The following is a 17,444-nucleotide window of genomic DNA, read 5'->3' as shown; positions in this document are numbered from 1 at the left end:
CAGTAAACTGAACAATCCTATCTCCCCGCACCATCAGACCCTGTCTGGGGGCCATAGGGTTGCTTTCTAAATAAACAAATAAGTGAGGACCAGCTTTTAAGAAACAATGAGGAACAAGGGAAGCCATCCTGGCAATTCAGATATTACTAGGAAAAAGACGAGAAATTGGAAATGCCAGTTAAGGGCACAATCCTATGCATTTTTAGTCAGAAAAAAGGCCCATAACTCTCAGCATTCCCCATCCAGCTAGGGAATGCTGGGAGCTGTAGGACTTTTTTTCTGTCTCATCATGCAAAAGATTGCACCCTTAATTTGTTAAATTTCAGTATGGCCTAAAAAAAAAATGCTGGACAGCCTTGGCTGGAATATTTCAGAAAGCAATGGTGCTTCCAGAGACTTTTATTGTGTAATCTCCTTGCCTCATTCGCTGAATTTTACAGGAGGTCCAGACAATGTCGTTTTCGTCTTGTAAATCCTCCCATGTTTTCCCAGCACTTCTTCCATCTTTCTTCTTACCAGGAAAAAAAATCTGTTAAGGAGGATAAGATGGAATAACACTATTATGCCTTTTGATTGGTAATGCTGGGAGCCCTATATCTGGAAGCACTATAACAGCTGATTCATGAGGACAGAATAATAATATCATTCTGCAAAACCCAGAAAGCTATATTTAGAGTAAAATAATATTTAAGAAAGAGCAAGAGTTTGTGATGGAGTGTGTCAAGGGTGTACAATGTCCCCTGTACTGTTACATAGATATATAATGGATGCAAAGAATAAAATGGAACAACTAGCACAGTCAGGCGTTAAAGTAACTGGGAAGGAAATGGCTATGTGTTGCTGATGTAGCAGTAACAGCGGATACTGAAGGAAAACAGCAGAGTACAGTAAATACAATGAGTTCAGATTTTTAGCTTAAAATTAAATGAGAATAAACAAGGGTATTATTGACACGAACCTTCATGTTGCAATGGGAAGCAAATTGAGCAATGTAAACATTTGGAAAGAAAGATAATTGGATGGAAGCTTCAGAGCAAAATGTTTTTTTAACAACAGAACATGTATGGTGAAACATACCTTTTGTAAGATGAAACAGGTGCTGACAGAAGAAATAAATTTACTTGTGAAAAAGATATAAGTAGGTAGACAGACATATACCGGGGGGGGGGGGAGGAGGGGTGTGCGTTTGAAATATGGTGATGGAGAAGAATGTGTAAAGTGAATTGGACAGAAAAGAAAACTAATGGAGACATATTGGGTAAGGTTGGAGATCAAGCTGGAAAGATAAAGCTTAAATGTCCTTTCCCCCACCTTTTATGGGAATATTTGTGGGTGAAATCAGGGAACTTTCATGTCGCTAGCGGGCTTACCTTTTAAAGACAAGGTGGCAACAGGGCTGGCTCTATCATTAGGCAAAGTGAGGCAGTCACCCCAGATGGCAGATGCTGGGAGGCAGTGGCAGCAAGGTTTTGGAGAAGAGACCCGTGTCCTATGAGGCCTGCCCTGCACCCTACAGTGGAAGATTTCAGCACCTATCATCAGTGTTGAAAACAGATTCATGTGCCAGTCCAGCCATTGTTTGTGCATGGAATGGGAGGAAGGCATCTTGTTCTTTACCTCAGACAGCAAAATGTCTTGGGCCAGCCCTGGGTAACCAAGGTTGTCCCCCCACCCCCCACTGCCCCATCTTCCCCCTGTTTTTAACAAGGAAAAAAAAGCTTTGCTACCCCTTCATGTGCTGGCTTCATGGCCCACAACAGCATTCTCTTTTTCACTTGGAATGAACGGAGCCATCTCCCCCCCCCCACCCCCACACACGAGAATACTGCTGGGAATGATGGTATATCATGGAACATTCTGTCCCAAACTCAGTGGTGTAGTGGTAAATTTGGAAATGCAGGAGCTCATTGTGACAGTCTCCAAGGGCAGTCCAAAAATTTCAAGCAGCTGTGTCGATCTATACCAACAAACCAGTTCTAGGAGTTGTCATCTCCACCAGGGGCACATCTTTGGTAAAACCAATAGGTATTAATTGCCCATTCCAGAACAAGTCATCCCAAAGACTTGCATTCCAACATGGAACACTATATTGTTGCTTGGAAAATTCATTCCCCCCATAGCTATAGTGAAGATTGCAGCTAAGCTCAGAGGGAACAGGGAACTCTGAGGGGGGTGGCAGATGACAGAGCTCATGAAAAAGTGCCATGGCTGCGTCCCTGCGAGCCCTGCCTCCACGGCACCACTGCCCAAACTACAACAGGAATGCCTGCTGAGCTGCTCAGGGCAGCCAAGCCAACACTTGTTAAAGAAAAAAGAAAGGGAAAAAATGTCCATCTTGTTTTCAAAGGGACCCCTCCCCCCAGCACCCCTACATGTTCTTCAACTTTTCCTTCCTCCAAAGATGAATCTGATCTGGTAGGTGGGTGGTTTCACTGCCCTCCAAAGTACTGAAAATTGCTGAGTGAGAAAGTCAGGGAGTCATGCAATGAAGTAGGGTAGGAGGATTCCAAGATATAACTGAAGGAAAATTGGAAGGTTGGAAAGGAAGTAGACCTAGATACAATGATATCAAGCAAATGGAAGATGGAAAAAAAGGTCGGAGAGACATATGTGGATCTGGAAAGGCTCACTCCAGCGGTGTCAGCAGTGCCAGGTCTTAGGGGGTGCATGGACAAGATGCTCTCAGTGCAGCTCCCTCTTTCAGTGGGTGTTCTTTCATTCCTTCATGCTGCCCATTTGCTTGCCATCTCCTGTTGGGTCCAATCCGCACAGCTATTCAGAGGGAGAAGGCATGGCGAATGGAGGCCACTATTCCTTTTTCTTCCTCCTGACACTGTTTGCTTACTTAAGGGGGGACAGGTGTACAGGTAGTGACAGGAAGGAGGAGGAACAGCAGTGCCAGGGAGCTTCAGGGTCAGCAGTGAGCCTCCTGCTGGGATGTGGGCCTCAGCAGGTGCCAAGCTCTGATGCCAGCCCCGCACTTAAGACAGAAGTGAGTGGAGAGTTCTCAAAGACCAGCCCAATGACTGAATTCCACGGGAGAGGCCCACACACTACAATTTTGCTTTGACCCATTGATTGTCAGAAATTCCAGTTAAACTTGCCATCTTGAGGAAGGTGGATATCAGCGTGAGAAAATAAATTATCTGGACTTCAGCTCCAAATGTACAAATTGAAAATGACACATGGTGTTCTTGGGAAATGATCCTTCGTTGTTGAATTTGCTTTGCTTTGCTTTTGAACACTCAATTTGTTTTTAATGACCTGTCATACCCATGACACAAAACCTGTTTTTTACCACCTCAGATTCACAGTAATCTTAGGACCAAGTAAGATGTGACAAGAAATGTGTGATTCTACCTAAGCCACCCTGGGAACTATTCCCGTTTCTCACAGTTCTGATAGAAAATGTGCAAATATAAGAAATCTTGTGGAAACTCAAACGGGTTCCCACCCACCCCGACACACAACCTCAGTTGAGACTTTATTGAAAAAGGAAGTGAAGTAATCACTGAAAATGACAAATAGAGAAGGAAAATGTTCCGCCAGCCTGCAGTATCTTCCTGTTTTAAATCTTGCCTGTTTAATTGCTGAGTGAGCTTTGGCAAAGGTGAAAACTTCTCTGTTGGACTTACTAAAGAGGCTAACAGAGAGCTGGATCTTGTATTGTAACTAGCTTCGTCTTCTGCCACACTTTCCTGTTGGATCCTGAGGACCCACAAGACCCAGTTAAAAAGACATTCCTTTTGTCCCCAGACCCGGCTCCTCCAAGGTCGCTCTTTGCTGTGAACAAGACCCAGACCTCTGTGACTCTCCTCTGGGTGGAAGAAGGAGTAGCTGATTTCTTCGAAGTCTTCTGCCAGCAGGCTGGCTTGGGCCAAGCCCAAGACCCAAAGATCCAGGTATGTGTTTGCTCTTTTACCATTTCTGGATCATTCCCTGTTGGAACTAATCTTGCTGGTTGAGATTTGGGGGTCTGGTTTCTCTCTCTTTAAATAATTTCTCCTCTTTGAGTCTCTGTCATTAATTTAAAATTGTCATTTTCAATTAAATGGTTTGCAACTCCTGTACATTGCGTTGCAGTAACATTCCAGAAGCACTGTTGCTTCAAAAAACAAGGGCATGTGCCCCTAACTATATCAGTTAACATTCTTGTCTGCCCCCTGTGTGTTTTCTCACCCTGTTTGCTCACTGCTGCAACCTCCTTTTCCCACTGAGGAAAATTAACAAAGTGCCCTGCAGCCTGGCACTTGAGACTGGAGTAGGCTTTGTAAATTCCTTCCCAGGCCATGGGGCACTTTGTTAACTGAGAGGTTACAGTGGTGGTGGCAAGTAAATCCAAATGTAATGATGGCATTCTCTGAGTCACAAAAAAACCAAAGATAGATGCGTTGACCATAAGAAAAATTCCAGATTCCATATTACAGTTGTACCTTTATTAGGCCAAGCAAAAGATCACAAAAAATGTGTAGCCTTTCAAAATCTCCAGATCTCTTCATCAGACAGCATGTTACAAAAAGCAGGAGGGATTTTTTGGTGGGGGGGATAGGGGAGGGGAAAAAATCTGATGCAATGGTGAAGTCACAGTGTCTGCACGTTCAGGGCCTTGAAGTTACCCACCAACAGTGAGCACCTGGACAGCAGACTGAGCAGGCACACAGGTCACCGAGTCAGTCTTCCCCCACTGTGGTGAGATGTCTTGTATTTCTATTCAAATAACAGTTATTATTTTTACATTTGCACCTATACATAAAAATGGGCAAATATGCATGTCACACAAGTTTATGTCCTCTTTTGTCCTCTTTTTTGGGTGATGCATTTCCTCTTTGGGGGCAATGCGTAAGTGGCTACTCTAGCTCCTGGAGATATCCTGGACCTCGGCATTTGGCTTCCTGCAGGTTTAATTTAAGGCCAGAGATAGCTGATTCTAAACTAGTAGCTATCTGTGGCTACTAGTCCTGATGGCTATATGCTACTTCCAGCATCAGAGGCAGTATGCCTATCTACACCAGTTGCTAGGGAACATGGGCGGGAGGGTGCTGTTGCACTCATGTCCTGCGTGCGGGAGGGGGGTATTTATTCATTTATTTATTCCATTTTTATACCACCCAACAGCCAAAGCTCTCTGGGAGATTCACAAAATTAAAGCCACAAAAATACAACAGAAAATACAATATAAAATATAATAGATTAAAACTACAGAAAAAATATAACCAGAGTAGAACCTAGCAGCAGTGCTGATATTTAAAATGCAATAGCAGATTTAAGACAGCAGAGCTAAAAAACTGGAATGCTGAAATGCTAAAAATGCCTGGGAAAATAGAAAGGTCTTCACTTGGCTCCAAAAGAAATACATTGTAGGCACCAGGCAAACCTGTCTAGGGAGTTTGTTCCACAACTGGGGTGCTACAGCAGAAAATTCCCTTTTCCTGGTAGCTGACTGTGTTATGTCTTTTGGCAGGGGCTTCCTGGGAGAAGGATCCCTGAAGATGATCTTAAAGTCTGGGCAGGTACATATGGGAAGAGGCAATCCTTCAGATAACCTGGCCCCAAGCCGTTTAGGGCTTTGAATGTTAATACCAGCACTTTGACATGGGCCCGGAAAGGGACTGGCAGCCAGTGCAGCTGGGAAAGGACTGGCATAATATGATCTCAGTTGCCAGTCCCCATTAATAGTCTCGGTGCCCTGTTTTGGACCAGCGGAAGTTTCCAGACCATTTTCATAGGCAGCCTCATTGCAATAATCCAGATGATAGACAGTTTCCCGTGGACAGCTAGTTGGCCACTGTGTGAAGAGAATGCTGGACTAGATGGACCCTTGGTCTGATCCAGCAGGGCTCTTCTGATGTTCTGATGATGCATAGGAGACAATAATACTCTCAGATCCTTGGTAGAAGTGCAGGATATGAATAGAGTAATAAATGAATAAATAAAATCAAAATGTGCTAAATCAGTGTCTTGCTGCAAGGATGGACTGGATAAGTTTATTGTTGTCAACCGCCCAGAGAGTTTTGGCTATTGGGCAATATAGAAATGTAATTAATTAATTAAGTAAGTAAGTAATTTGTTGTTGTTCAATCGTTAAGTCGTTAAGTTGTGTCCGACTCTTCGTGACCCCATGGACCATAGCACTCCAGGCCTTCCTGTCCTCCGCTCTCTCCCAAAGTGTGCTCAAGAGCCAGTGTGGTGTAGTGGCAAGAGTGTTGGACTGGGAGCTGGGAGATCCGGGTTCTAGTCCCCACTCGGCCATGGAAGCTCACTGGGTGACTTTGGGCCAGTCACACACTCTCAGCCCAACCTACCTCACAGGGTTGTTGTTGTGAGGATAAAATGGAGAGGAGGAGGAGGATAATGTAAGCTGCCTTGAGTTCCTTGCAAGAGGAAAAAAGGCGGGATATAAATGCAATAATAATAATAATAAAAAAGTTCATATTCATTGCATCGGTGATGCTATCTAGCCATCTCATCCTCTGCCGTCCCCTTCTCCTTTTGCCTTCAATTTTTCCCAGCATCAGGGTCTTTTCCAGAGAGTTTTCTCTTCGCATTAGGTGGCCAAAATATTTGAGCTTCAGCTTCAGTATCTGTCCTTCCAATGAGCAGTCAGGGTTGATTTCCTTTAGGATTGAATTAAGTAATTCATAAACCCTAATAACCTGAAGCTCAGTGCCTCAATCCAGACAAGACTGAGATGCCATTGGTGGGTGTTTTTTCTGGCCAAAGCAGGGTCATAGCTTTGGAGTTCTCCTGGAGCTGTCACTGTCACTTGGGGCTCAGGTGGGCTCAGTGGCACAGAGAGCTTTCTACCAACTTTGACTGGTGGCTCACCTATGCCCATCTGGACAGGGATAACCTGGCTTCATCTATGCTCTGGTAATCTCCAAGTTAGAGTATTGCAATGTGCTCTACATGGGGCTGCCTTTGAAGATGGTTCAAAACCTGCAACCGGTGCAAAATGAGGCAGTGAAGAAGGGGGAGACAAGCTCTGGTGCTTGAGAAAACAAAATGTATTGCACTCGATGCATTTCGGAACGCTTCCCTTCTCAGGAGCCATAAATCAGACCAAGCACTGACATTAAAAATACTGCCTTACAGATAACACCCTGTCCCTATATTATTTGATCAGCCAAACTAATGCATAACATGATATAATAATAAAGAATGAAATTAGGAGATTGTAAGAATGTGTAAGATCCACCAAAAATATCATGTGTGAAATGTTATTTGTAAGGTATAATAGGAGAGGCACATGATAGAAGATACAATGGGGTGGTGTTCAGCTTTAAATCATCTAGAATATATAAGGCACACCTCAGGCTCCACACCTGAAGTGAGAGCAATAGACTTCAACTATAGCATTTGCAAGTATCCAGAAGTAAAAACATTTGTGTATTTCAGAGCAATTGATCAAACAGCTTGTCTATGGTCAGAGTTCGTTGGAAAGATAAGAGTTGATATAATGACTATTCATTTGTATGTTTGTTAAAAAGCCATGCAGCCATTAGAAAGCTACTGCTTACTTTATCTCCCGAGTTTGAAGGCAATGTGTGGGAGTATTTTATACTATGCGTAAATGGAAATTGTTCTTTTCTTGAGTGGTTTTTGAATACAAAAAGGTTTTATGAAATTTTGTAAGCTAGGAACAGGGTGTAATCTGTAAGGCAATATTTTAATGTAAATATTTGGTTTGATTTATAGCTCCTGGGGAAGGAAGCATTCCAAGACATGTCGAGCATAATAAATGTTGTTTTCTGAAGCACCAGAGCTCAAGCACCCTTCCTCACTGTCATTTGTGGTGCTTTTTCCCTCTTCACTTCTGCAAAATGCGGCGGCCAAATTGATAATGGGGTCCAGAAGGTCTGAACATATAACACTGATTCTGGCCTGCTTGCACTGGCTGCCTGTACATTTCCAAGCCCAATTCAAGGTGCTGGTTTTGATCATAAAGCCTTCTATGGCTCAGGACCACAATACCTGATGGAGTGCCTCTCCCAGTTTGAACCTACCCATACACTGCCCTCCAAGCGAGGCTCAGAGGGTGGCAGCAAGGGAGAGGGCCTTCTTGGTGGTAGGCCTCTGACTGTGGAATGATCTTCCCACTGAGGGCCACCTGGCATCAACACTGTTATCTTTTCAGTGCCCAATTAAGATTGGCCTCTACCCAGCACATGATGGGATTTTAATATCAGTTGTCTTATCAGGTCCCAGTATCTCATTTCATTTCTTATATTTCTATACTGCCCCATAGCCGAAGCTCTCTGGGCAGTTCACAAAAAGTAAAAACCATTAAAATATGTTATACAAAGTACAAAACCATTTACGTAAAAACATAAACAGCACACACACAGGTAACATATATCTAAAAACATTTCTAAACCATATGCCAGCCAAAGACAATCATTGTAACTGTTTTAGCTGTTTAAATTGTTTTTAAATTTTGACGTTAAAGTTTTTATCTTATGGTTTGTCATTTTTGTGAACTCATCAGGGAACTTTGGCTTGGATGGTATAGAAATAAAATAAAATAGGGCACCAGGGCTGCATGAATAAGTGAGGCACACCAGATGCATATGGAAGGAGATGGCAATTTTCTTCCACCCCCACCCTGAGCACATACACTCAAGCCTTTTTCAGACATTGGCATGGCTAGTATATTTTTGATGCTCTGGAATATAGGGGCCAATTTGGACATCTTTTACATAAGCCAGGATGTGGGTTGTCTGTAGTTCAGACCACAGTAGATATGTGGTGAAGCAATCATCTCATTGCTTCACTGCATGCTCATCTTGCGGGACCACTTAATCCACATTTCTTGCAACACCGTGAAGATTACCAAAGCGATGACAGGATAAATATGGGCATGATGCACGCAGAGGCCCCCCTCACCATAACAACACAGGTAAGAATGATAAGTGCCCATCTTGGCATGCACCAAAGGCTAAAAGCATTCATCTTACATTTTGTGCAGGACCTCCGATCTTGGGATGAGTAAAGGGTCCCTAACAACATCCTCTTCTTTCCCCCGCCCTGCACTGTATTTAGGAACCTGTTACAGTTTCTTCACATGTAGTGACAATCTCCAACCTCCTGCCTGCCACATCCTACAACTGCAGTGTCACCAGCTTCAGCCACGACAGCCCCAGCATCCCAACCTTCATTGCTGTTTCCACCATGGGTAAGTGGAATGCCTCTCAGTCTCTCCAGTTTGCCTTTCAGTTAGTGATGGGCAGATCTGTCCATTTTGGTTTCTCTCAGTTTCTCATATTTCCAGTCTTGAGTTCAGTTCGTCCCAAATGCTGGAAAAAAAAATTTGTGCACATTTTTTCTGATGCATGGATTTTTGTCTAATATACACATTTTTGGCAAGCAATTTCCCTAATATAGTGCATTTTAATGTGATTTTTCATAACATGTGCATATTGATATGCATTTTTTGATGGTAGAACGCCACTGGAAATTTGGAGAAGTGGAAATTTCGAAGGATACCTGAGTTTTGGTTAGTACAGTGGCTCAAAAGTGCAAAACTAGGTAAGTTCACATTAAAATGTGACCTGAAAAAACCTCTCACCCATCCCTATTCTCAGTTACTTTCCAAAACAACCATTCTGGGGTTTCCTCTTCTTGATTTTCAAGAGTGATGTAATCCTTTCACTTTGCATTTCTAATTTGAACTGCAGCTTCCTCCACGCCATAAAATGGTAGTGAATCACCGAAAGAACCACAGATACTATTTTAAAATGAGTAGGGAATGGCTGTTAGGTATGTACATTTTTGAACAGAATCCTATTTATAATGTGAGCAGGCAGGCAGTGGCATCTATTATTTATTTTATTATTTTATTTATTACATTTATATCCCACTTTTATCCCATCATGGAACTCAAGGTGGCTACATGTGGTTCCCGAGTAGTCTCTCCTCCAAGCACTGACCAGACCCGAACCTGCTTAGCTTCAGCAAGGTGGCGGCCTCATGAGCCTTCAAACTATGCCTTGGGATCTACAGGTCCTCCTCCTCACCACCACCACTGCTTTCTGGGTGAGAGGCAGGTGAACAAGCAGGCTGCAATGGTAAAGAGAAGGAGCAAGTTCAAGGAGCTGTGATTAATGGGGACCCTGCTGGGGTGTGAAGCCTCAGTAAGTACCCAACTATCCTACCCTTGAGGCTGACCTTGCACCAGGGCCCACAACCGAGGCCTGCCCTGGGCCCCACCTTAAATACATTTTTGTGCCAGGTGGCTGGATCTTGGGACTGTCATTTTAGTTTCCAAAAATGCCCCGAGTGACAGTATATCAAGGGTTTGTAGGAAATTTTAAATGGTGGCTGCATCAGAGCACTGTTGGCTACTACATAAGCCCACCAGGTGGGCTTATGGACATAGGAGGGGGCCTACCAGGAGGCTCCTTATTGGGGGTCCCTCAATCTGGACCCAGCCCTGAATGGAAAAGCAGGATAAAAATACTTTTTAATAATAAATCAAGATTAAGAAACTAATCAGAGTTAGTTAGCTAATCAATTAATTAAAACATTTGAATCCTGCTATTCTGTTCTAAAATGTTCGAGGAGGCTTACAACAATAATCTCAAATAATAAAATGATAAAAGATATATGAGGAACATAGGCAATTAAAAAGACAAGGACAGGAGCTAAACATTTTTGCAAACTTCCAGGGAATGTGTGTGTCTATATGCCTGTCAAAATAACAACAACAACAATGAAGAGGAGGAGGAGGAATAAGTCTTCACAAGATGGTAGAAGGCCATCAAAGAAGGGACAACATGAGTATCCCTAACCAGGGAGTTCTAAGTCAAGGCAAAATGTCCCAACACAGATGGCATATTTTGGGGTACTATTAGGGCAAGAAATTGTCAATCATTTAGTTTATTATTACATTTTGACTACCGGGGAGAGGGGAAGGTCACCATTTGTTCTTCCTTGGTTATCAAAACACCCTGAGACCATTTCTGGCCTATAGAAATCTCTGGCCTATGGAAATTCCTGGCCAAGTAAAAGAAGAGCCGTGGGCCAGTTGCAAACCCAGGACATTATATAGAAGAACATCCCCTTTCTGAGCAAATGAATACATGAATTGGAGTGTATTGTAGGAAAACAGGAGAAGGGAGTGGGCAACAGGGAGAGAACTGATCCAAAAGGAGTACTACTTGGGCTGGGATCCTGAGCATATTGAAGTGGTAACTTCCATTACATGGGACTAAGAGTTAGGGTTATCCCACTTTGAAGCCCACCAATAATGATTCCATGTGTCAGCTTCTCTGTATGGGGGCTGCAACACTTAGCATTTCTTAATGCATGACTGATCTGTATCAAATGGAGTGATGGTTCTTATTTCAGTCAAGCGGCGAGTCCACAGGGCCGTGACCAGGGCCAACCAAAGATCTTAACATAGTTATCTTGTGCTTTCATGAACCTGGATCCTTTGCTTGCATCTGCAGTTACCGAGATGAATCCCAATGTAGTGGTGATCTCTGTCCTAGCCATTCTGAGTATTCTTCTCATCGGGCTGCTGCTTGTGACACTCATAGTACTTCGGAGAAAACACCTACAAATGGCCAGGTATGTCAACTTGTCACCTAACGCCAGGGAAGCTTTGTAAAGAGAAGAGAGATCAATTGTGTACAATGGTATAGGAGGATCTTAAGCATACTGAGTCAGGAATGTACGAAAATTTTGTTACCATTCTTTTAACATCACAGTTTGCCCCATTCACATTCCCGAACATGGGTGGATTTTTCAGGCAAAGCTCACCTGTTCCTGAGCTTGCGATCAGCTCCACAAAATGCATTAGTTAAAAAATGCACATTTTGGAAAAAAATAAATACACTTTTTCATGCTTTAGTCAATGTGGTGAAAGTGCACCTTTGGGTGCACACTTTAAAAAATGTGATGTGAATGCACACTTTACCTGTTTGAACAGAAAAGAAAAACTCGCATGTGGGAATGGGAATGAAATGGATCATGAGAACTTGGAGGTCCTTCACATGCTGGAGCCTCACGGATTCCCCCAGCCCTAGCCCACCCAGTCCCTTAATGCAAATTCTAGGCTCTTTGAAACAAAGCATAGGGCTGGGAGAGGCACTCCATGGATGCACATTTGCCAGCTTTAAACCAGCCATTTTCCCTCTTGGCTGGCAAATAGCTGGAGAAGAGGTCATTTAAAGCTGGCAAAAAGAGAGAATAGTTGCTTTAAAACTGGAAAAAAGGTAGAACGGCTGGTCTAAAGCTGGCAAAGAGGGAGAATAGCTGGTTTAAAGCTGGCAAAGGGGGAGAACACCTGGTTTAAAGCTGGCCAAGAGGTCAAATACCTGTTTTAAAGTGGGCAGAGAAGGAGAATTTTTATTTATTTATTTATTTGATTTCTATACCGCCCAATAGCCGAAGCTCTCTGGGCGGTTTACAAAAATTAAAACCAAACACACAATAAAACAATTTAAAATATATAGAACATTAAAGCCACAATATAACAATACAACCACAATAAAATCTAGCAGCAGTGCAGGAGTTTAAAATACAGATTTAAAACAGCAAAGATAAAAATTTAGAAAGCTAAAATGCCTGGGAAAATAAAAAGGTCTTCACCTGGCGCCGAAAGGAATACAATGTAGGCGCCAGGCGAACCTCACTAGGGAGCTCATTCCAGAGCCGGGGTGCCACAGCAGAAAAAGCCCTCCTCCTAGTAGCCACCCGCCTCACTTCCTTTGGCAGGGGCTCACGGAGAATGGCCGCTGACGATGACCTTAAGGTCCGGGCAGGCACATATGGGAGGAGGCGATCCTTCAGGTAACCTGGCCCCAAGCCATTAAGGGCTTTAAATGTTAACACCAGCACTTTGAATTGGGCCCGGAAATGGACTGGCAGCCAGTGCAGCTGGAAAAGTACTGGCGTAATATGAGCTCACAGGCCAGTCCCTGTTAACAATCTTGCTGCCCTATTTTGGACCAGCTGAAGTTTCCAGACCGTTTTCAAAGGCAGCCCCACATATAACGCATTGCAGTAATCCAGACGAGAAGTTATCAGAGCATGGATAACTGTAGCTAGGCTATCTCTGTCCAGATAAGGGCGTAGTTGGTATACCAGCCTAAGCTGATAAAAAGTGCTCCGTGCCACTGAGTTCACCTGTGCCTCAAGTGACAGTTCTGGATCCAAGAGCACCCCCAAACTACGAACCTGATCCTTTAGGGGGAGTGCAACCCCCTCCAGAACAGGTTGAATATCACCTAGCCGGGCAGACGAACCACCCACTAACAGTACCTCTGTCTTGTCTGGATTGAGTTTCAGTTTATTGGCCCTCATCCAGTCCATTACCGTGCCCAGGCACTGATTCAGAACAGCCACTGCCTCACCTGGTTTTGATGAGAAAGAGAGGTAGAGCTGGGTGTCATCGGCATATTGATGGCACCTCAGCCCACACCTCCGGATAACCTCCCCCAGCGGTTTCATGTCGATGTTAAACAACATGGGGGATAAAATAGAGCCCTGTGGAACCCCATGGCACAATTGCCATGGCACAGAGCAGTAATCCCCCAGCACCACCTTCTGGAATCGGCCATCCAAGTAGGAGCGCAACCACTGTAGTGCAGTGCCTCCAACTCCTAACCCAGACAACCTATCCAGAAGGACACCATGGTCGATGGTATCGAAAGTCGCTGAGAGGTCCAGGAGAATCAACAGGGTCGCACTCCCCCTGTCCCTCTCCCAGCAGAGGTCATCCCACAGGGCGACCAAGGCAGTTTCCGTTCCAAAACCAGGCCTGAAGCCCGATTGAAATGGATCTAGATAATCCGTTTCATTCAACAGTGCCTGGAGCTGTCCTACAACCACCCGCTCAAGCACCTTGCCCAGGAAGGGGATGTTGGCCACTGGCCTATAATTGTTAACATCCTCTGGGTCCAGGTTAGGCTTTTTCAGGAGTGGTCTAATTACCACCTCTTTTAAAGCGGCAGGCACAACTCTGTCTCTCAAGGAGGAATTTACAACCTCCTGGACCCAGCCAGACAACCCCTCCTTGATTGATTTAATAAGCCATGAAAGGCAAGGGTCAAGCACACAAGTGGTCGATCGGACTTAGCCACTTGTGTGCTTGACCCTTGCCCTTCATGAATAGTTGGTATGAAGCTGGCAAAGAGGGAAAATAGCATGGTTTCAAGCTAGCAAGGAGAGAGAATAGCTTCATTAAAGCCTGTGAAGAGGGAGAATAGTTGGTTTATAGCTTGCAAAGTGGGAGAATAGCTGCTTAATGCTTGCAGAGAGGTCAAATAGCTAGTTTAAAGCTGGCAGAGAGACAGAATAGTTTGAGTAAAGCTTGCAAAGAGGGAGCATGGCTGGTTTCATAGAATCATAGAATAGTAGGGTTGGAAGGAGCCTACAAGGCCATCGAGTCCAACCCCCAACAATGGCAAAGAAGTAGAATAGCTGGTTTAAAGCTGCAAAAGGTAGAAAAGTTTGTTTAAAACAGGCAAAGAGGTAGGATAGCTGGTTAAAAGCTGGAAGAGAGGAAGAATAGTTGTATAAAGCTGGCAAAGAGGGAGAATAGCTGGTTCAAAACTGTCATAGAGGTAGTGTAGCTGGTTTAAAGCTGGGCAAGTAGTCAAATAACTGATTAAAAGCTGGGAGGGAGGTAGAAAAGCTGGCTTAAAGCCAAGGAAGTGGGAGAATACCTGGTTTAAAGCTGGCAGTGAGGGAACTTTCCCCATAAAGTGGGGAAAGAGGTAGGAAAGGTGGTTTAAAGCTGCAAAGAGGTAGAATAGCTGGTTTAAGGCTGGCAAAGAGGTAGAATAGCTGGTTCAAAGCTGGCAGACATACAATAGAGGTTTAAAGCTAGGAAAGAGGTGAAATGGCTGTTTTAAAACAGGCAAAGAGGCAGAATAGCTGGGTTTAATGTGGCAAAAAAAAGGTATAATAACTGGTTTAATGCTGGCAAAGACGTAGAAAAGGTGATTTAAAGCTGGCAAAAGGGCAGAATAGCTGCTTTAAAGGTGGCAAAGTGGTAGAATAGCTGGTTTAAAGATAGGAAAGAGGCAAAATAGCCAATTCAAAACATGCAAAGAGGGAGAATAGCAGTTTAAAGCTGGCAAAGCAGTTAAGAGCTGGTTTAAATCTGGCAAAAAGATGGAATAACTGGTTTAAATTGGCAAATTGGTAGAATACCCAAAGTGGTAGAACAGTGGGTTTAAAGCTTGCAAAGATAGAATAGCTGGTTCAAAACTGGCAAAGATGGGGAATAGCTGGTTTAAAGCTAGTAAAGGGAGAGAATAGCTGTTTTGAAACTGCCAAACAGCTAGAATAGCTTCTTTAAAACAGCAAACGGGGAGAATATCTGGTTTAAATCTAGGAAAGATGTAAAAAAAGCTTGTTTAAAATGGTTTATAACAGGCGAAGAGGGAAAATCACTGTTTTAAAGCTGTCAACGAGGGAGAATAGCTGGTTTAAAGCTGGCAGAAAGGGAGAATAGCTGGTTTAAAGTGAGCAAAAAAAGAAGTAGAATACCTAGTTTAAATACGGAAAAGAGATAGAATAGCAAGTTTAAAACAGGCAAAGAGGGAGAATTACTGATTCACAGCTGGCAAAGAGGGAGAATAGCGGCTTTAAGGCCAGCAAAGTGGGAGAATAGCTGGTTTAAAGTTGGCAAGTATAGAATAGGTGGTTTGAAACTGCAAAAGATGGAGAACAACTGGTTTAAAGCTGGCAAACAGGGAGAATCACTCATTTTAAACTGGCAAATAGCTATAATAGCCCATTTAAAGTCAGCAAACAGGTAGAAGAATAGCTGGTTTAAACCTGGAGAAGTGGTAGAATAGCTGGCTTAAAACTGGTGAAGAATTAGAATGGATAGTTTACAGTTGGCAAAAGTAGAAGAGCTGCTTTAACATTGGCAGAAAGGTCAAATAGCTGGTTTAAAGCTGGCAGAGAGACAGAATATGTCATTTAAAGATGGCAAAGAGGGAGAGTAGCTGGTTTAAAGTTGGCAGAGAGAGAGAGAATAGCTGGTTTAAAGCTGGTAAAGAGGGAGAATAGCTGGTTTAAGGCCTTTGAAAGGGGAGAATAGCTGGCTTAAAGCTTGGAAAGAGGAAAAATACGTAGTTTAAAGCTGGCAAAGAAGGAGAATAGCTGGTTTAAAGCCAGCAAATAGAATAATTGGCTTAAAGTTGGCAAAGGGGGAGAATAGCTGGTTTAAAGCTGGCAAACAGGGAGAAGAGCTGGTTTAAAACTGTCAAAGGGATAGAAAAGCTAGTTTAAAGCTGGCAAATATGTAGAATTGGTGATTTAAAGCTGGCCAAGAGGTAGAATAGCTGGTTGAAAGCTGGCAAAATTGAAGAAGAGCTGGTTGAAAGCAAATAGGATAATAGCTGGTTTAAAGCTGGCAAGCAGGTAGAATAGTTGGTTTAAAGCTGGCAAAGAATAGGAATGGGTGTTTTAAACCTGGCAAAGAATAAGAATAGATGGTTTAAAGCTGGCAGACAGGGGAAATAGCTAATTTAAAGATGGCAAAGATGGAGAATATCTGGTTAAAAGCTGGCAAAGAGGGAGAATAAGTGATTTAAAGAAGCAAAGATGTACATTAGCTAGTTTAAAGCTGGCAAAGATGTAGAATTGCTGATTTAAAGCTGGTAAACAGGTGGAATAGCTTTAAAGCTGGCAAAATGAGAGAACAGCTGGTTTAAACTTGGCAAAGAGGGATAATAGCTGGTTTAAAGCTGGCAAAAAAGGCGTATAGCTGGTTTAACTCTGCTAAGAGGGAGGATATCTGGTTTGAAGCTGGCAAAGAGTAAGAATAGGAGGTTTAAAACTGGCAAAGAGGGAGAATAGCTGGTTTTAAGCTGGCAGAGAGGTAGAATAGCTGTTTTAAAGCGGGCGACAGGCAGAATAGCTGGTTTGAAAGTATGAAAGAAATAAAATAGTTGGTCTGAAACTGGTGAAGAGGTAGAATATATGTATTAAAGTTGGCAGTTGTAGAATTGCTGGTTTAAAAGGCAAAGAAGTAGAATAACTGGTTTAAACTTGCCACGTGGGGCAATAGCTGGTTTAAATCTGGTAAAGAGATAGAAAATGTGAATAGCTGGTTTAAAGCTCCAAAGAGGTAGATTAGCTAGTTTAAGGCTGGCAAAGAGGGAGAAGAGCTGGTATAAAGCTTCCAAATGGGGAGGATACCTGGTTTAAAACTGCAAAGAGGTAGATTAGCTGGTATAAAGCTAGGAGATACATAGAATAGGAGATTTAAAGCTGGCAAACAGGCAGAATGGCTGTTTAAAGTTGGCAAAGTGGTAGAAAAGCTGACTTAATGGTCAGAAAGAAGTAAAATAGCCAGTATAAAACAGGGGAAGAGGGAAAATGGCTGGTTAAAGCTGGCAAAGATGTAGAATAGCTGGTTTGAAACTGGCAAAGATGTTGAATAGCTGGCTTAAATTCAGCAAAGAGGGAGAATAGCTGGTTTG

General features: G+C 43.2%; 1 protein-coding gene across 1 annotated transcript in view; it reads left to right on the top strand.

Annotated features, from left to right (window-relative positions):
* The window catches only part of PTPRO (protein tyrosine phosphatase receptor type O), a 98,842-nt gene that overhangs the window by 40,413 nt on the left and 40,985 nt on the right, over positions 1-17,444 (top strand). Inside the window, exons 12-14 of the mRNA XM_084811873.1 lie at positions 3,757-3,902; positions 9,040-9,172; positions 11,448-11,568. Coding sequence (XP_084667999.1) covers positions 3,757-3,902; positions 9,040-9,172; positions 11,448-11,568 — 400 coding nt within the window. The remainder of the gene's footprint in view (positions 1-3,756; positions 3,903-9,039; positions 9,173-11,447; positions 11,569-17,444) is intronic.

Source organism: Heloderma suspectum, chromosome 7 (genome assembly GCF_057233095.1).
Source record: "Heloderma suspectum isolate Gila_16-S chromosome 7, 16-S_ref, whole genome shotgun sequence".
NCBI classification, from domain to species: domain Eukaryota; kingdom Metazoa; phylum Chordata; class Lepidosauria; order Squamata; family Helodermatidae; genus Heloderma; species Heloderma suspectum.
The sequence above is the reverse complement of the archived record's forward strand: the minus strand, read 5'-3'. Positions and strand labels throughout refer to the sequence as shown.